The sequence below is a fragment of the Lonchura striata genome, chromosome 1 (genome assembly GCF_046129695.1).
Source record: "Lonchura striata isolate bLonStr1 chromosome 1, bLonStr1.mat, whole genome shotgun sequence".
NCBI classification, from domain to species: domain Eukaryota; kingdom Metazoa; phylum Chordata; class Aves; order Passeriformes; family Estrildidae; genus Lonchura; species Lonchura striata.
In genome coordinates this window covers 91,809,744-91,829,571 of record NC_134603.1, presented here as the reverse complement: position 1 = coordinate 91,829,571, position 19,828 = coordinate 91,809,744, and the positions used below count along the sequence as shown (strand labels likewise).

General features: G+C 40.6%; 2 protein-coding genes across 2 annotated transcripts in view; one reads left to right on the top strand and one right to left on the bottom strand.

Moving 5' to 3' along the window:
* Positions 1-4,171: 4,171 nt before the first annotated feature.
* LOC110472625 (transmembrane protein 14C) lies at positions 4,172-7,798 on the top strand. The gene is made up of 4 exons (XM_021534476.2): positions 4,172-4,334; positions 4,638-4,739; positions 6,702-6,786; positions 7,012-7,798. The coding sequence occupies exons 1-4, from the start codon at positions 4,259-4,261 to the stop codon at positions 7,067-7,069; spliced, it is 321 nt and encodes a 106-aa protein (XP_021390151.1). The 5' UTR covers positions 4,172-4,258; the 3' UTR covers positions 7,070-7,798.
* A 213-nt stretch (positions 7,799-8,011) lies between these two features.
* MAK (male germ cell associated kinase) overlaps positions 8,012-19,828 on the bottom strand; it is a 31,431-nt gene continuing 19,614 nt past the window's right edge. The window contains exons 12-15 of the mRNA XM_021534463.2: positions 17,968-18,099; positions 16,071-16,145; positions 14,428-14,556; positions 8,012-11,698 (exon numbers count right to left, since the gene is read on the bottom strand). Coding sequence (XP_021390138.2) covers positions 11,544-11,698; positions 14,428-14,556; positions 16,071-16,145; positions 17,968-18,099 — 491 coding nt within the window. The 3' untranslated portion in view covers positions 8,012-11,543. The remainder of the gene's footprint in view (positions 11,699-14,427; positions 14,557-16,070; positions 16,146-17,967; positions 18,100-19,828) is intronic.

Genomic DNA, 19,828 nt, shown 5'->3' with positions numbered 1-19,828 from the left:
TTATTCATTTTTGTGGCATATAGTAGTTGATGCAAACACAGCTTTGTGCTTGGTCACAGCCCCATTTTATTTCCACAGTAACAGCCACTAGAGGAAGGCTATCCAACATCTGAGAAGATTTTTTCTTCAAACTCTTGATAAACACAATTGACCAAGAATGCTGCAGAGAAAAAAGAAAAAAAAGAAAAAAATTTGGGGCTTGAGAATATTTTGGTGTGGCAAACAGAAGACAAAAGTCATGGTTCTCAGTCATCATGTCCTAAAAACAAAGCAAGGAAGCAAACCTATGAATGCTTATTCCTCTAGCAGTTGTGGTTGTATTCACATGGCATGTTAGCAGCACTCTTGAGTGACCCAGTCAGCTGCACAAAAGTGGTAAACATTGGGATGCCTGAATCTAGGGAGACTGTGTGCTGCTCTCCTGCCTTTCTTCTGAGCAAGCAGTGATGGCTCAAAGAATACTTCTTGAATAACAGCAGTTTACCACCAAATATGAAAACATTACTAATTTCAGGGTCTTTTAACAAACTGGATTGCAAACTGCAGCAGTTCTGTAACAGGAACACAAGACATTTATATGTCCTGGAGCGTGGCTGGTAACCCGCAGGGAAGGTTCTGAACAGACAGGATCTGCCTCAGTCAGCTTATTCTGATTTTAGGGCTGCCAGCACCTAATGATGCAGATTCCAGCAGAAAGGTACCAAATGTTTCCTCCAGAGAAAAAATTCTGTTTAGTATTTTGAAGAGAGGAGAAGAGGGCTTTGCTATCTTGCTGTCATGGAGGGAGCTGAAGAGAGAAGTATTTCAGAGTGAGTAAGTATTTCAAATAGGGAGTTTTAGGAAGGTCTAGAGACTTAAGAGAGGTCTGGGACCAGCCCAACCCCTCCTTGGTCTAATAAGCTGAATATCTCTCCCAAACTGAAAAATCCCAAATAAAATAAAGCTGTTCTCACCCTGTTGCGTGAGTATTTAAAGTAGCCCAGAGTACAAACAACATCAAATTTCATTGTTTAGACTCCAGAGGTGAATAGGAAAATGTCAGTCAGCAGCAGAAGCAATGAGCTTGGCAGTTTGAAACTTATGGATATAATGGCACGTAGCATTCTGAACCTGAAGAAATACAGATATGTTATGGATATACAGATACATTATGGGTTATATTACTGTTCAAGTAAGAATCCACAAAAACATCACAGATTTCTGTTCATATGTTATTTAAGATTTTTTTTAAGTTTTGTTTTGTTTTCATGAATGCTAATCCAGGTTATGCTTTTCTGTAAGTAAATTAATCTGTTTTCACTGTGTGACTGATTTTTGACTGCAACACCTGCCTCATCATTTTTTTGCTTTTGCAGAAAAGGACAATAGAGTTATTCACTGTAGAAGAGACAAAACAGTGACTTCTGGCAGCAAAACTGAAGAACTGCATCAAAACCAGTGAGACCTTACTGTACTGGTGTTACCTTGAAATAGCAGTAAAAGAAAGGGAAAGATGAAATACTGGAGGGGTGTCTGGTAGGAAGGATGTTAAGGAAGGATTGACCTGCACAACAGTAACAGCAATGATTGAGTTCAGCAGCTGTGGTGCAACTCCACAGAGAGAGCTTGGGCTCCTCTATCTGTACCTCCTCGTCTTTCAACTTCACTCAAGTAATGAAAGCAATGTGTATGCAGAATCATGGTATTATAGAATGGTTTAGGTTGGAAGGGACCTTAAAGATCATCTAGTTCCAAAATCCCTGCCATGGGCAGGAATGTTATTCACTACATCAGGCCCCCATCTATCCTGACCTGGAACACTTCCAGGGACACTCACAGATGCAGAACAAAGACAAATCCAAGCACACTTAAGTGAATTTACAGTCTGGTTTGGTTTTCTCTCTTGCATATACCATTCCTCTGTTGGCTGTATCAATTCCTCTGCCTTATCCTTCAAACTTGTCTCACTGAACTTGTAAGCACACAGCTACCACAAACCCATCATTTTGAAACCTATAAATGCAAGGCTGAAGCATTGACATCCATGAATAAATGATAGCAGAGCCACAAGAGGCATAAAACTGAAGTAGCCAGTTGGATTTTCTGCTCACTGGCTTCTGAGGCAGTCACTGATTTCTAATTCATTTAAAGCATCAAAGATTCTGACTTACATGAGCTGTGAGGTTGGCAGTGACATCAGCAGCACCAAACTATGAATGAAAATGCTGCAAACATAATGAAGGATGGTCTGAAAATCAACCCAATAGGACACACTGATTCAGAGGTCATGATAAGGTGTTACGTGGTGATGTGCAGGAGTAGATCAACACCCTCAGCTTTCACCAGGAACCAGCCTGTGATCATACAAACATCTAATGAACAGCTTGATATCATGCTTCAAAAAGTTTTACTGGCATTACTCCACAGCAGAGGGGCACTTTTGATGACCCTCTGCAAATCATTCTCAATGGATTTTAACAAAGACCAATTTTAATTGCTCCAGATTCACAGTGCCACCCTCTAGCTATGACTTTGCTTTCCATCTCTGTCCCCCTCCCACACTAGGAATCCAGGGAAGATTCAGACCTTTGGTAACAGGAGATCATCCAAGAAAAGGTCTTTGTCTCACAAACCCTGCTGTCTCATGGCTGGTGACTGCCAGCATGGTGGTGGTTTGCTATGTGGGCATGAAGGCTCACTCGTAAAAATGATTAACAATTGGCTCATTATTGTGAGGGGCACCCGAAGAGGCTGGAAACAAGCACTAGAAATAGGCCCAGAAATAGGCACTCAAGGCAAAGCAATGGCGTTAAGTAGGTAACACTAAACCTTTCTACCTGATTTGATTAGGTACTTAAACTAAAATGGAGAGAACTGCACCTGTGGACTGATTAGCATGAGAAGCAAGAGATATAACTAGCAAATGGACAGGGGGTCAAGTAGCAATTATAGAAAAGTCATGTCACCAGTGAATGTTTCTGCCCTAGTTTGTTAAAATGTATAAATGGTGCAATTAGTTTTTGAAATGTATGTATAAAGTATCGATGATAAGTGAGCAGACCAAGCTCTCTACTTGTGCAAACTAGAATGAAAGATGGAAATACCTGTCTCAGTGAGTGAATTGGCACTGGGCACCAGTTAGCAAGCCTGCTTTCAGGGCAAAGGACAGCATCCAGTGCCGTGCTGGGCAGGCTGCTGCATGGTGCTGGGGATTGTGCCCTGTAGCAGAACACCACCGTTGCACGCATGTGTGTGGCATCCTCAGCAGAGCTGCCGAGGAATCCAGATGCCTTCTTTTGACATCTGGATTGGGCTTCCAGGGCAAGGTTGGCTTCTGGGAGGAGACACCAGGACCTACCCTTGCGTTGGGCAGAGTTTGCCAGCTCCAGGACAGACCCGCTGCTGGCCAAGCTGAACTTGTGACAACAATTGTGGCACCTCCGTAAAAATGTATTTAAGAAGTGGAAAGAACTTATTGCACAGCAGCATCAGCAGCTGGAGAGAGGAATGAGAAGTTTTTTGGAGGAACAGCCCTGCAGACAGCAAAGTCAGTGAAGAAGGACAGGAGGTGTTCCAGGTGCAAGGGCAGAGATTCCCCTGCAGCCCGTGCTGCAGCCCACGGTGAGGTGGGCTAACCCCTTCCAGCTCAGGGAGCAGAGATCCTCCTGCGACCCACGGAACACCCCACACTGGAGTAGGTGGACATGCCCCGGAGGAAGCTGAAGCTGCAGCCCACGGAGAGAGGAGCCCACCCCGAAGCAAGCGTGCTGGCAGGACTTGCGACCACGCAGAAGATCCACGATGGAGCAGCCTGTTCCTGAAGGACTGCACCCCGTGGAAGGACCTACGATGCGGCACTTCGTGCAGAACTGTCCGCCGTGGGAGCGCCCCACGCTAGGGCACGGCCAGAGTGCGAGGAGGGAGCCGCAGCGCGGAAGAGACGCTACGGACCGAGCGCAACCTCCCCGTCCCGCCCCCTGGCAGTGCGGGGCGAGCCCGAGCCTGGGAGGAAAAGGAGCGGTGGGTGTTTTCTGCTCCGTTTCTGACTTCCCGACTGCGTTAACGATGGGCAGCCAACCAAGCAAACCCTCCCGGAGCCGAGGCACCACCGCCACCGCTCTGCCGCCGCTGCGGGCCCGCCCCGGGCGCCGTCACGGGCGGCGGGCGGGACCTGCGGGAGGCGGCCCCGGGGCGGCCGCGGGCGGGGCCGGGGGCGGCCGGAGGGAGGGCGGCCCAAGGTCGGCGCCGTGCTGCGCTGCCGAGCGCGGCTCTCCCGCAGATGGAGTACGACTGGCTGGGCTTCGGCTACGCGGCGCTGGTGGCGGCGGGAGGCGTCGTGGGCTACGCCAAGGCAGGTGGGTGCTGGTGGCCGTGGCTGTCCCTGTCCGGTCGTGCTCGCAGGCAGTCCCCGCTCCGCTCCGCCCCGCTCCGGGGCCGCCGCCGGCAGTGACCCCTCAAGTCCCGCTCAGTCCTTGCTGCCACCAAACAACGAAACGGTGCTCGCAAAGTGCACCCCAAACCCCTCAGCCCTAATGCTGTGGTTAGATTGGTTTTCTGGATTTACTGACTGGTACGGGGGAGTCGCGAAGTGCTTTCGATTGGTGTGCAGGCTGACTCTGCGTGTGTTCTTCCGCTGACTGCTTTATTTTTTATTGAAGGCAGCGTCCCGTCTCTGGCTGCCGGTCTTCTGTTCGGCGGCTTAGCGGGACTCGGCGCGTACCAGCAGTCCAAAGATCCAAAGAATGTGTGGCTTTCCCTCGGTAAGTTTGCTCGGCAGCCGAGTACTGAGTGTTACTGGTGGCGCTGGGAACAGTAACCTTTTTGTTTTCTAGCATGTTTCAGCTGCCCTGTGCCCTTGTACCTATACAAATGTTGTAAGTGGTGGCAGGACCCCCTGCCCACAGGCAGGAAGTATTTGTTTAAGAGCATGATTCCTGGGTCCAAGACCTGGATTGTCCTGTGTGAATCCAGAGCTGGTGAGAAACTGCCACCGTCTCCTCTGCCAGATTAGATAATGTGTTACACCAACACATTAGGTGCAAAAAACATACGTGAAAAATTTTTGGTTGCGAAGCAGCGTTCTTAGCCTGTGGTGGTGGAATAAACACTATTTTTGCAATAGTGACAACAGTGTGAAAGGCGCTACGTGGCCTTAGGGAACCCTGGTTTGCACAGGCATCTCAGAGGAGCAGTACATAGTCCAATGCATCATACCATCTGGAAGAAACAGCATGTAAAAGAAAAGAGACAGTGATGTATTCTGCTTGCTTATAGTAGAGCTTACAAGAAGTTGTGGGTGTTAAGCTTGCAGTTAACTCTTCAGGGGAAGGAGAAGGATGAAATCACTGTGGAAAATATTATGAGGCACTCAGGTGAACCTCAGGGAGTTCCTTTGCTGCAGGAGTGTAATATCTGGTTAAACCACTATCAGGAACTGATTGTACCTGATCTAGGGTATCCTAGATAACTTCTTGAGGATCCTGCTAGCTCTGCAATTACTCCATATTGTCACTAGTGCTATGATACTATAGCTTTACAGTGATTTAAGACTATTTTAAACCAATAGGACTAATGTGCTGAAAGGCTTTATGAAGCCACTGTAGAGGACCATCCTCATCAGTAAGGAATGAAACGTAAAATGCAGCTCAGTGCAAAGCACAATTTCCATTTGTGAACTGTCCTTCCACTCTGGCATGTTATAGGAGTGGCTGTGCATCTCTGGCATGGGTTTATAGGCAGTGTCATGGAAGAGGAATTAACACCTTTTGTATATCCTGATGTGGTGCATGGAGTGTTTTCAGATGGACCTCTTGAAAGCAGTAATGTGACAGTCCATCCATCCATCCATCCATCCATCCATCCATCCATCCATCCATCCATCCATCCCTCCCTCCCTCCTCAGCCCTCCTTGTGATGTGCAGCTGTGGCTCCTGCAGAGCTGTAAGTTGGTCCCTGTACATTACGAGTAGAAATGCAGAAACAGAACCTTAACAGAGTATCCCTAGAATACCTTTTACCCTGTCTGATGCAAACAAACTTGAGGCTTTGGAAAAAGGTATACCACACTTTCACCTCCCTTTCTTATTCAAAAAAACAATGGCTCTGTAAATTTCATGTAAATGTTGATGGGATTCCTTTTCTACACTTAGAGAAAAATAATCTGCACACGTCTAAGATGTTAATAGCTCTTTCAGTTTGATCCTTTGGATTGTTTTCTGTTTTCTAATCATATTTTCAAGTGAGGTTGTTTTCTTTCTAGTTGTAGTATTTACTGCCACTTTCCAGTTCAGAATGTCACAGAGAAATGGGGACTGTAAATAATATTTACCTCCCACATAGTGAATACTGTCACCACCCCAGCTTTCTGGCAGTTTTGAGCCTGCCTGTGTTCGAGGGAATAATCGTTCTTTGCAAGTAAGGGTTGAGGGAGAGCTAGTGACCTGTTCAGAGGATTAGAGTTTGTGGGTGATCAGACTGTGGTCTCAACCCTGGTGAGATCTCCTCACTTCTGCTGAGCAGTGGAGTGTGCTTACCAAAGCTGCTGAGAAGGTTGTAATGACAGCTTTGATGCTGAAGAAAATCAAACTGCTTTACTCACAGAGGGAGGCATTCCTGTCTGTATGTGTAGGTGTGTTTGGCTGGTGCTGCTCAGTGCCCAAGTGTGGCAATGCTGCGCTGGCATTTCTGTGTGAAATGGCTCTGACTGGGCTTCTTTTCAACAGTGGCATCTGGCACCTTGTCTACTGTTATGGGAATGAGATTCTACAACTCCAAAAAGGCAATGCCCGGGATAATTGCTGGTGCCAGGTAACCACCTGTCTGTTGTTCTTGTCTGTGTTACTGAATAACCATTTTATTTAGCTTATTTGTGGATTATATTGTTTTGAAAATGTAACATGATAAGTTCTGTGAAAAATGAAATCTTGTGGTGGTGTTCGGCTAAATGAAATGTCAGTGTTTTCTTCCTTCTTGTTCTTTATGGGATTTTTGCCTCCACCTCCTTCTTTTTATAACAACTATTCTGTTCCACAGTTTACTGATGGTTGGACGGCTTGGATTGCAGATGATGGAAAAACCTATTAAGCCATAAGTCTGAATCAAGTGACTTGAAGAGACATGACTGAGAAGCCCAAAAATGCAACTGCCTAAATGTGCTGCACATAAGTGTAACAGGCACTGCTACCTGTGTGTTGTATTTTTCATATCCTAATGCACGTGAGTTGTGTTTTTAAAGGATTGACATAGAGAGCCCTTGTCATGGTATTTGTCAACATTTGCTGCACTGAAAGCAAGCAAAAAAATATGAGTATAGCAATAGTTTAGCTTCTGTTCCTGCAGCTTCGTGTCAGCAAAGACCTCCTGGCCCTTGCATTCAGACAGTTGCAGGATTGAAGCTTAAATGCACATCTAACTTGTCCTTCTAAAATCATGTATACCTCTAAAACCAGGAGAGAGGAGTTGCCGATTTGTTACTAGTAATTAATACAATAAACGTGCTTATGATGTTCCATCTCCCTTTCCATGCCAGTTTATCTGTTCACAGTGTTTGTCAGTCAGGGAGTTTGTTCTCCCAGCACTGCATGTTAGAACCTGGTCCCACAAAACACAATCATGGAGCCAGCTGTTGAGGCTCTGCTGTAATGCAATAAATGCATACCCATGACTTGCAATCATTTGTAAGCTCGGCTGTATGTCATTCATTTTACTTTTACAGATTACTACTCATAAATTAAAAATATGCTTTATTAGGTAATGCTGAATTGTAGGCACAGCTTTATTAAAATGTTATTTTAATAAACCAAGAAATTATTCTTGCAAACTTTTGTGTTCTACACAGGTTATTTTGTCTCTAATTGTTCATCTGGATGATACAGTTTGGTGCCTTTCCTGCAGGGTGTCGGGATATATTTGTGAGCATGAATTGTATAAATAATCTATTGTATCCCTGAATCTAGTAACTTCTAAATTAAAAAAATCTGAACTGGGAGAGAGGTGACAGCACAAAAGCATACAGACCACATATTCAGACAAGTATTATATTAAAGTTTTTTATTTTGGGTTTTTTGGTGTTTTTTTTGGTGTTTTTTTAGTTTTGTTTTGTTATGGTTTTGTTTTGTATTCTGAGAGGTTAATATATTTTAGATTTAGAAAATACTGTATGAAAGTTTATTTAAAGACCAAAGGGCTTATTTGATCAGCCTTTGTCCTCAGTTAATTCCCTTAATGCCTGAAATCATTATAAACTTTCCATAGAGAAATATCCTGGAAGATACACATGACTGGTAATGCATCCCTTTTCTGGTCACATTTAACTTATGTCCCTTTTTGCACAGATCCTGGTGCCTGATACTGAGAGGGATGGTCCATTAGATTGGTGAGACTCTGGGGCTGCTCAGAATTCTCTGAGTATCAGGGTAGTACCTTGGCATGAGGATCACATTCTGTGGTTTTCCTTCCCTCCTCCCTCGTCGCAGAAGCACAGGCAGGGCAGTGACCTCGTGCTGCGTGAGCAGGAGGCGCAGAGCTGGGCCAGTGGCCACAGCCAGGCTCTGCCAGCAGGGAGGTGGTTGGCCAGGCAAGTCACAGGGATGAGACAGGACTGAGGTCAAACCGGGATGCCAGGTCAGTCAGACTGGCTTACGGATCTGCAGGGACGTGGCCAGGAATGGGTACAGCTCCAGCAAGAGTCTCAGCAGCCTGGTCCCAGGCCAGACAGCTTGGGTTAGAGCTGGCTTGAGCACAGACAGATCTGGATGAGCAACTGTACCCAGAGCATCTTCTTACAGCCCTTATTCATCACCCTGCAGAGTTCAGCTTCAGGTGGTCACCTGTATTTACATTTCTCTCCTATCTCTCTGCATGGCAATAAGGGGTGTGCAGGACAGCAGATGGTTTGTTAACATGTCACCCTTTTAAGTGCCTAATTCCAGCCCAGGACCCAGCACTGGTAGGTAGGTGTCCCCACATCTTTGTTCTAATTTGAAAAAGTTAGTAAGCCAGATGTTAGCATTTAAGACACTTTTCTTTAAACTGCTTTATGGTGAGGATTTTTTGCCTCTTCATATTACTGTTGAAGCAGTTTTCTTCTGTAGGAGTAGGATGCAAACATAAATGCATCTCCTGCAATAAACTGAGAAGAGCCATGACCCAGCAGTTTTGTAATTGTATAATGCTGGTCTCAAGCCAGGTAACTGGTGAATTTAAATTTCAGTTGTCTTTAACAGAATAAAGACAGTAGAAAGCAGAAAACTGGACTGGTAAGCTTTTATACTTTTAGATTAAAGTGTGAATCCTTGCTGCTGTTTCCTGAGCTTTGGAAAGTAATAGGTTGAATTGAGAACTGCTGGTAGAAGTAATTTAGAACTTGTAGTAGAACACTCAGGCTCAGGATAAACAGCAGTAATACAGGCAAAGGGACAAGAGAAAAATCTTAGTTTTACACACTTTGTATCCCTTTGAAAATTTATTAGCATATAATAATGTTTTTAAGCATTTCTGCACTAACAGTCCAATGTGTACCAATGAATCAGAGTTAAATGACTGTACAAAGCCCATTAGCCTATTCTTGCTGCTTGCAACAAGAATTATTCAACTGCTGTCATGCTTTGCTTGTGGACAAGTAAAGACTGATCTGGTTATGTCAAAGCCCTTTCAAGATTGATTAGCATGCAACAAGGACAGCATGTTTCTTCTAACCATATTTAGTGCCATAAACAGTAGCTGATTATTTTTCTTCTCTCAGGTGACTCAGACACATGAGTTATCAGCACATTATTAGTTAATTCCTTGACCAGGCTGTGATTTTAACTGTCATTGGCATCTTGTACAAGAGATGAGTAATTAATTTTGTTTTTTAATTATAAAATCATAGCTTTTATGCCTGTTTCAAACTGTCTGAGGGTGTCCTTCCTTGCCATAGCAAGTTACAGATATGTTGTACAGTTAATTTAAGATGCATTTATGCAGCATAGGGACATCTCTTATTACTAAGGGAATGGCAAATACTTAATCCTAGACCAGTGGCAATTGAATTAAACTCTCTAGTGCATTACTAACCAGACAGCCCTATCCTTGCATAGCTCTTACAGTATTAAAAAAAAGTAGTGTTTACTTTCGGTGCAATTTTCCTAACAAAATATTTGACTTTTTGGTACAACTGTTTTAGATTAAATTGCTTTTCAGGAAGTTAATGTAACCCATACATTATAACACAAAAGGAGTTTAAAGTTTAATATCCATTTATAAAAGCCATACAAATAAATTTATTTTTTAAAAATGCTTGAAGTCATCATTAACAACTTGATGTCTGAAAAGAGCATTCTCAGTCTTTACTTTAAAATGGCAAGTTTAATGTTACTATAAAGTCTAAAGCATTTATTCTAAATACAGCTGTTAAAAGAAGTAGCCCAGCTCAATATCCTAATAAAAATTCACTGTACATTGCAAAGTCCTTTGGGCAATATTATTATATAAGTTAGCATAAAAGCTGGGGAAAGTACTGAATGAGCATATAAACACTGACATACTGAATTATTAAAGTTTTGTCCGTGTTTTCAGGTACCTAAGTTGGCCTTTAAGATCTAAAACAGAAAGCAATGTCTTTGAAGAACAGATCAATAATCTTCCTCATGTAGCCTATTCAAACTCTGTAGTTTAGTCCAATCACCCAATAAAGACATACAGGAACATGAGTTTAGTGATAATTTACGCATTTTTGGCTAATTCACCCTTAAAATGACTGACAGACTGCAGTTATTTGGCTCTTTAAAAGGTCACTGTGACACTCCCTTGACAGACCAGAGATAAATCTTTACAGATCTTTGACAAAAAATGGCAATAAGTTAATTAAAACAGCACAATCTGATTGTTAGGCTTTACTTTACAACCTGGTAAGTAGTATTCAGTACTTGTTTAACTATTTTCCCATATTGCTGTATCATTCAATAGCCCTCTATCAGCCAGATTTCTAGACCTTCCTTGTGTAATATCAGTGGATTGCCTATGTCCTACTACAAGGGTTTCAGTTCTCATTGCTACATGAATATTTACACCTTACAGACCCTGAGTAACTCTTAGTGAGTTCTGAAATCCTTGCAGGACACTGATGCTCTTCACAAAGCCAGATCTGTGCTTTCACTCTTGTCTTCATGCTAAGGAACCAGCCTCACACCTGGAAGCCTGGTGCTGCTCTGCTTCAGCCCTTCTTTGTGCTGCCTGTGTGCTTCAAGCACATTCCAGCAGCAGATGTTGCACTGGATGAACAACCTTATCCTTTGTTGTTCCAAAGAGTATGAGATCAGGAGATTTATCTATAGAAAACATCAGGTGAAATCTACTTCTTAGTTTTGGCAATATGTATTGTACAATACTTCATTGCATCCTACTTTACAGCCAGTATTTTACATGGTATTATATGTACTATACAAATAATAGAACGCAAGGTCTTTTTTTCTTCTTTACTGTTGCATAGTCTTAAGAAAAGCTGGAGCAAATAGGCTTTTTCAGGTTTCCAAGTGCAGGAGAACTGAACACAGAGCATGTAATATCCACACAGGATGTATTTTCTATCTGTTTCCTCCATACTTGGCCACCCAGTCTGTTCTTCCATGCACTCGCTGAATTGTTGGGGGGTGAGTAAAGATACTCATGTTTTTTGTTGCTGCATTGAAAGTAGGACCTGGTAATGGAGGACGAGCAACTTTGTTTTTCCAGGAATAATCTACAAGGAATAAGAACTTAGAATTAATTATGACTAAAAAGGTATTTTACTCCTCTACAGAGAAAAGAATGAGAGCTTACAGATGACTTATGGACCTCAAGGATGCTAATGCAGCAGGATGCTTTGGTCTCCTGTATGTCATAAAACATCCTGAGTTGGAAGGGACCCACTAAGATTATAGAGTCCAGCTCCTGGCCCCACACAGGAGAACCTCAAGAATCACATCATGTGCCTGAGACCTTGTTGTCTATGCTTGTTTTCAGATAAGGCTATTTTTTCCAATAGTTTGTGTGTATTATTCTCACATACTGAATAGTTGTTTTGCAGCAATCCCTCAAGAAAATGCTGAGAATGAAATTCAGTGGAAAAACTGATGCAACTGCCTACAACTCTGTATCTCCTATTACAAAACTGCTACAGTATGAAAGTGTTCTTTCTTCTACCTCAAATGTTTAAAAAAGCATGTAATTATAGCATTGATAAGCTGATTAAGATTTAAACAGCTTAGCCTGAAGGACAGCTTCTGGAGACCCTCTTGTTCCTTTTGAGATTTTATTCCTTTTATTCCCCTCTTGCTTAGCTCAGAACTCCTAGTATACTTGGTGGCAAGTCTTCTTTGCTCCATTTCCCATTTCTCCCTTAATTTCACAGGATTTATTCTAAGTTTGGGGGCTTTCTTTCTCTCTCAATATTGGCACCCACCTGATCTCAGGCACTAGCAGTAGGGCACTACTGTATTCCTGTACTTCCTATTCAGATTTCCCCTTTTGACACTTCAGATAGTTGCTACTTCCTTGAATTTCATGCAACTAAAGTAATTGCCCTGCTGCAGGGGCTGACATTTCTTCATGTTCATGACCAATTCAACCATTTTCCCAAGTCTTTAAAATTAGCCAGCCAGGACCCCTTTTATTCAGACTCCTGCTACACCTTACCCTTGTTTCCTTAGCATTCCTAAGGTAGTTCCTGCCCCTTCCATTCCTACTTTTATGTTTTAGTCTCATTATGTACTGACACTCTTTAAAACAAAATTTAACATTTAAATTGATGGTTTTTTTGGTGCCTAAGTATTATTCTGTTTGTTAGAGAAAACCACCTGGTTTTGGTAGCGTTTTTCAGCAGTGGATTGGACCTGTTAAGGAACAGGTGAGGATCAAGACATTTAAAAAGGGGGAACATCACAGAGCTGATATTTGGGGTCAGGTCTCCACCTCTTTGAATACTTTATTTTTATTGTAGGCTGGCATTCCCTATCTTTCACCAGCAAGTATGATTCCAGTCTACACTATCTTGGCAATAAAGGCCACTTTTCCTGGTATTTCAGAAAAAGGGATTTTGTATACTACATTAAATTATGGCATAAAAAAAATTAACAAAAAAAGTGAAAAGAGCAAAAACAATTGACAGCATAACTTATTACATTTTGGATAATATAAAGCAAAGGGTCACCAAAAATGTTAATATTCAAATACTGACATCTAGGAGATAAAACCTGCCATTTCCTTTGTCCTTATCTCTCTTTCCATACAACTCTGAAGACTTTAAGCTAAATACGAGTGGTTTAAGCAACATTCTTGTTCTTCTCCTGGAGGTAGAAGAGTATCTTAATTGACCTCCATCTGCCAGCTTTTCTGACTTCTACTACACACATTCCATTTCTAATTACAGATAACAGTAAATTTTACTTCCTTTGGAACACCACATGTGATTTTTTTTTTGCACTATTCACAGCAGTCTAGAGAGAATTGCAGATTTTGTCCTCCTGTGAACTTCTTGATCCATGCATTGTGACAAATCAACTCTTGCAATTGTGTTTCAGCAGTGACTCAATAAGATAATTAAGTGCAGCCCCAGCCTTTCTTGGTGGGTTTCTGAATAGAATATGCACACATCTAAGCATATTATATATATTTATATATATATATATACACACACACACACACATATATATCTACACATATATATATGTGTGTGTGTGCGCTATCTCCTTCTTTCTCTCATGCTCTAGTTCTCTGAAGCCACTTGGAAGTTCTTAGGGAGAAGAGGTAACTCAAAGGAGCTTGTCAACAAAAAGACAACATTATTAAGCAGGACCGTATCAGATTGGTCTGCCATGGATGCTTTGGTTAAACAATTCACTACTGGTTTAGGGCCTTGCTATTTCCTCTGAAGTAACCAGAGAAGTGGGCTGCTGGTTGTGGACAACAGCTCTAAATCTTCACTTGCAAACCAGTTTCTCCCTACATCCTAAGCACTGCTGTTCATCTTCTCTGCATCAGAAACATGACAATGAAAAAGGTGCTCAGAATGTCACCAATACTGCAGAGGAACAGTTACATTCAGAAGAGATTTCACATTGTTTTTAACAAATGAATGGACTGCCAACTACATGACCATTATAGAGCTGTGGAGTTATATGTTTCTACAATTCTGCTTAGACCATCACCACTAATGAACAGTAGTTTAATGGTCCAAATCTTCTTTGCACTTTTAATAATTATTTTCTCTCTTATCTAACAAATATTAGTAGCAGTAGTTTTCTCTAACTATCAGGACAGCCTCTAGGCACCTACATGCAGTTCACTTGTATTAAGAAGAATTTATGCCCTACAATTTTCTTTACAAAACTTGAGGAAAACCATACCAAGGGCTAATACATCTGTTAGGAAGCATGGAAAATGAACATTTCTCTTTGTTCTGGATATGAGTAGCAAAAGAATATTTCTTACCTAATACAGGTGCACCAAGAGGTGCTAGCTGTATCCGTTGTCCAGCTGATCCAACTTCTTTTTTGTGGAAAGAAGAGGTGTGTAGTCCTGATGGGTTGTAAGCACCACTACTTACAAAGCCAGGATTTCCTGTTGACATTACAGAATTTTAGAATTTTCAGCTGCATTCAGAAAACACTGCCTACTTTTTCTAGTCCCTTCAAATTATATTTGCAGTACCACGAGAGTACCAAGTATGAGTGTTATTTAAAAACTTGCTAGTGCTTGTCTCTTGAAAAACATTCTTTCATTGAATTTATTCTCTGCTTTGTTTATTAGTTGGTCCGTTTTCAGCACTAGCAGACAGAAATTCAGCAGGAATAAAGAGGAAGAGCAGGATAAACATTTCATTATTACTTCCACTAAACTTAAGACCACATGGAAAGATGCAGAGGAATGTAGGATCTTACCTTTTGTTTACATCTACTTGCTTTACTGGAAGCTGGTTTAACGAGTGCTCAGTACTACTCTTGTGCTCAAAATATTTGGCCTAAATCTACTGAAAATAATGGAATCCAATGTCTCTCGTGCAAAGTGGTGCACCACTTGAAGTTGACTTTGACAGTTCCCACGGTTGAAGGCCTGCTATAAAAGTCACTCAATTATCCTCTCTCTTTAACCCTGGTTATAATTCTGTTTATGCCTAGTTTTGGTCCAGATCTTTCTTTAAAGCAGCACTACCTTGGGAAGACTGACAAAAGTGTCCTTATCTGGAAGCTGGGAAGCACCGTGCATGTACACACAAAATTAGTTCTGAAATTAGTATTCAGTGGAAGAGTGATCTGTTACAATATTTACTCCCTGATCCAAGAAAATCCCTCACTATCTTCATGTCTGTCATCACTTGGGACAATGTTAAGACTGTGCTGGCACAATGTCTAGAGAGAAATGCTTTTATCTAGTGGTAAGATTTTGTGTTCAGTAGTATTAAATTTATGAAGTAGAAGGCTATACCAAGTAGTTAATTTTGACCTTTATCATGTGTGAGCATATTCATCACGGCTTCAGTGGTAGTTACAGTAAAACACACTATCTGCTTTGCCAGTTTTTTTGTCTCCTAAATCTTTGGCCTATCCTATAATGTTCCTCTTCACACAAACACTCCCAGAACTCTGTGATAATTTCAGAGCAGATGAACTATAAGGCACAAACTAGGTAGCCTGGAATCCTGAGTTTCCTCCCTTTTACTCTAAGGTAACTCCACCAAAACCTGTGCAAGCACAACACTGTAAGATCAGTGTAACAGGTAGAGAACCCAAATGCAGGAAAAGGTGCAAGTCCTGAGTGCTGTCAGGAACAAGCCATCCCTGAGGGGACAGGCATGTGCTACATTAGGATAACTTCCTCAACATTATCCAGTGACCTGCATGGGTTATGATTAGGGTAATAAAATATTCTCTGCCTTTTAAAGCACAGTGAGTTCCAAGAATCCAGGAGAAGCCATAATGAAGAAAGCAAGGTATGACAAAACAGATTGTAACTGAAAATGGCAGTATACAATCATCAGGAACCTGCATTGTAAATGTAATATTTTTTATTACAAGAAACTGTAAAACATAAATAGGAAATGTACAAAGAACCAAGCTATAATTGCTGTAAATTACCTTTTGGATCTTCTAATTTTTCATTCAACCTTTCTTTGCATGATAGCTTTTCAATAGGTATAATTAAGTTCTCATCTGTAGACAAGGAAAATTAAAGGAAGAAAAAGACAGAAGAACAGAACTTCAGAAGAAGGGTATGAAGAATTAATTTAGGTGATGTAAAAGAAATGAGGAAGGAAAAAAGCAAGGAAGAATGAAGATCTGACACATTAGTAACTATAATGTCTTATGCTTGTTTTTTTAAGCAGAAAATGTTACTCCAAGAGGTTACTTCACAAGGTCCATCCAACAATGCAATTACATTCCATTTACAATTTTAAGGACTTGGTCATATCTTCAAAGTTGACTGATCATAAACATATAATCCTTCATAAATAAAGCATCTGTAACTATTTGCTCTTATCTTATTTTGCCTTAAAGCAATGATGTGGCTGATGAAAAAAAAAAAAAACCCACTTAAATAAACTGTACATAGTTATTTAAACATAGCAATGTCAACTTTCAGACTGTCAATATGAAAAGAGAAAAGATATAGTTTACATTTCTGTGATCCATCTATCCTGGTTCCATGTGTTTCACGTGTGTCTTAAATGTTGCTGAAACACCACATGCAATTTAAGATACTGATGGAAATACCAGGTATTTTTAAACAAAAATTAATCAGTTTTAGTGCTTTACTTGGTAGTAAGACAAATGCAGGATTTCTACCATTAGCATTCATCCTAATTTTATCTTCATTGCAGTTCAGTAGGTAGATGTCTAGCCTATTGATGAAAACGTTTGGAAGCAGCTATTTGCTTTTCCGTGTCCGATTCCCTTGCAAGATTACTTATAAATAACTTACTTCTGAGGCACATGGATACTCTATTTCAGAAAACAAAAAAGATATACAAGATGATACAAAAAACCTCTTCTAATGCACAGAAAGCTCTGGTAGGTGCTGTTGTTTATCCACTTTCTAAAATCTTGCACATTAATTCAAATGAAAAACTTCAGCTTGCCTCACCTTCAGAGGGGAAAATTAGGTTTGTTGACACTGCAAAATGGCCACCAAAGTTCTATTGAAAAGGGGTGCAGCATCTGCATGTAAACAAACCTTCTGAAGTTCTTGCTGTACAAGCATGTAAAGCTGAGTGGTTTATTGGCACTAAAGTGTTTGGAGAGTGACTCGTGCTAGCTGGACAATGGTTGCAGAGTTGTTAACCAGGTAACCTCCCATAACAGGGACAGTATACCTGAGGTATAGGGCTTGATGGTGAGAAGACAGATTTCAGTCCAAAGTCTGATGTATTCCTCAGTGAAATCTTAGATAATCTAAGTGTTTACTAGTGCTGGACTTCAAGCTACAGAATGCTGGTAATAATATTCTTCACAAAACATAGTCTCACTGGAAGTTCCTTCCTAGAAACAAGGGAACTTTTCTTGCAGCAAAGAATTTAGGACAAAGCCAGTAAATGGATAAAAGACATGTCTAAAATATTAGGCAGCACTTTTATCACATGAGCACCATCCCATACCATCCACCCTTTTGTTTTCATGGCTGAGACTGCTGTTTCATAGTGTTCCATGGCATACGGAGCAGGCAGTAATGAGGCCAAACTACTTGCTTAAATACAGTAAAATAATAGTCTCAGTGCATTATATACAAAATTTATCTTGACAGAACTTTACAAATAGGGGCTGGTCTATACCTTCCTAATGTTTTGAAAGCAAAATACATCATATCTACATCATACATATGAAAAAGTTGGGTTTTTTAAGAGTCTTTCACTAAAACAAGAGGGAAAAAAAAGAGCCTAGAATCTAAGTTTAACTGCAGAAGTTGAACCGGATGGTCTTAACTAAATTGATTCAAATATGAGGAGATATAATGTGACCATTTTCAATCAACTTTTACCTGTAGTATTTCTCCTGTAAGTCAATCCTCCCCCAGCATTTGCCAGTGATTTAGCAAACAACTGGTTGTTCCAGGTTCCGTGTGATCCTTCTTTATTGACTGCTGCTAAAGAGACACTCTTTGGGTTTACACCTTAGAAAACAATTGACAGAAAGTGTTATAAATACCAAATCTCAACCTTAATTCAAACAATAAATGGCATTTCTAGAACAGAAAACCAACACTGAATTATTTGTCTTATAATGCAGAACACCATTAACGTAAATTAATGATGTCCATTCATTAGATTTTTAAGCCAGACCATGAAAAACAGTGACACTAATTTAAGAACAATTCTCTTCATGCTTTCAAGAGAACTTCTAAAAGACTGTTTAGTATAGGTACTTGGTTTCTCTAAAAGCATAATCTCATAATTGATATTTTTGTCTGTCAAGAAAGAACACACAAAATAAAAATACCTATCAAAAACTGGGGTTCCTAAGGCTGAAAAGAAACTATTTATTTGAGGATTAAGTTAAAAAGTAGGACAAAGGTTCTTGTTAATTCAGCATGTTACAAGCATTATAAGAGTTAAAGGGATTACAACACATAAAGGCACCTCCCAGATCTAGTGGTTGCAGAAAACTAAAGTAATATGGATAAATAACAACTATGTTCCTTGGACATATTAGTCCCTTAAATTGAAAGTTGAAATTAATTATTTTTTACATCTATGCCTTTCTCATTGAAAATCACAGAGACATTAGAACTGTGCTTAATAAAATATAAGAAATACAGATGACTCTTACATTTGTCTTTCCTTTCCATAGGGAAGTTCCTCTCTCTTTATATTTTTATTTTTCTTTTGGACTTAAACTGTTGATTCTCTGAGCATCCTATTCAACATTCTAAAACTGATTTCATATTCAGAAGTCATCACTGCCCTAATGAGTTCCTGACGAAATTGATCATATGTATCAAAATGACTTGCCTAACAATGGGGAATTCCTCTCTGAGCCACCTAAATTCTCAAACGTGTATTACAGAAGTCATGACATGATTACTGTAATTGAACAAACCACAACAAAGATACTGAGACACCAAGAAAATAATTTGATTATAGAATATATTCAGAATACTAACTAGAGGAAACATTCTCTTTGCGATCTCCTTTCCATTCTCATCCCCAGTAATTAAATAATATCACATTATTTTCTTGACAAAATCACCCAGATTTAGACTAAGATATCTATTTCTAAAGAAAGATGACTACCTTGAGAAAGGAAATGAGCGTGTGAGTTGCTACCAGTGCCAGTAGATAGATATTTCTAAACACTTTGTACAAGGAAGGGGACTGTGTTTACCAGAATTGTTATGTTCAGAAAATTCCAAACATCCTGACACTGCAAAATTGATAAATATGCACTATATAAAATAATAAAATCCTAGAATAGTTTGGGGTGGAAGAGACCTTAAAGATCATCTGGTTCCAATTGCCTGCCATGGGCAGGGACACCTTCCGCTAGACCAGGTTGCTCAATGTTCCATTAAACCTGGCCTTGAACACTACCAGGGATGGGGCATCCACAGTTCCTCCAGACAATCTGTCCAATGCCTCACGACCCTCACAGTAAAAAGTTTCTTCTGTATATCTTTTCTAAATTTCCCCTCTTTCCATTTGAATCCATTACTCCTAGTCCTATCACTACAGTCTTGAAGAAAAACATGTACACAGTTTCTTGAGTCCTCACATACACATGATTATAGATTGATCAGGCTACATTCCTAGTAATCCACGAGATGTTTGATTTATATTACTGAGGATTTTTTATGTCATGGGTCATAAGAGGGCCTGTGAACTTTTATAGTGTACAAGCATTGT

What these genes read in the sequence shown, in the direction of transcription:
- LOC110472625 (XM_021534476.2), top strand. Translation starts at nt 4,259, where the DNA reads ATGGAGTACGACTGGCTGGGCTTCGGCTACGCGGCGCTGGTGGCGGCG. An exon ending in CGTGGGCTACGCCAAGGCAG is followed by an intron (nt 4,335 to 4,637) that starts GTGGGTGCTGGT and finishes TTTTTATTGAAG; the next exon opens with GCAGCGTCCCGTCTCTGGCT. An exon ending in GAATGTGTGGCTTTCCCTCG is followed by an intron (nt 4,740 to 6,701) that starts GTAAGTTTGCTC and finishes TCTTTTCAACAG; the next exon opens with TGGCATCTGGCACCTTGTCT.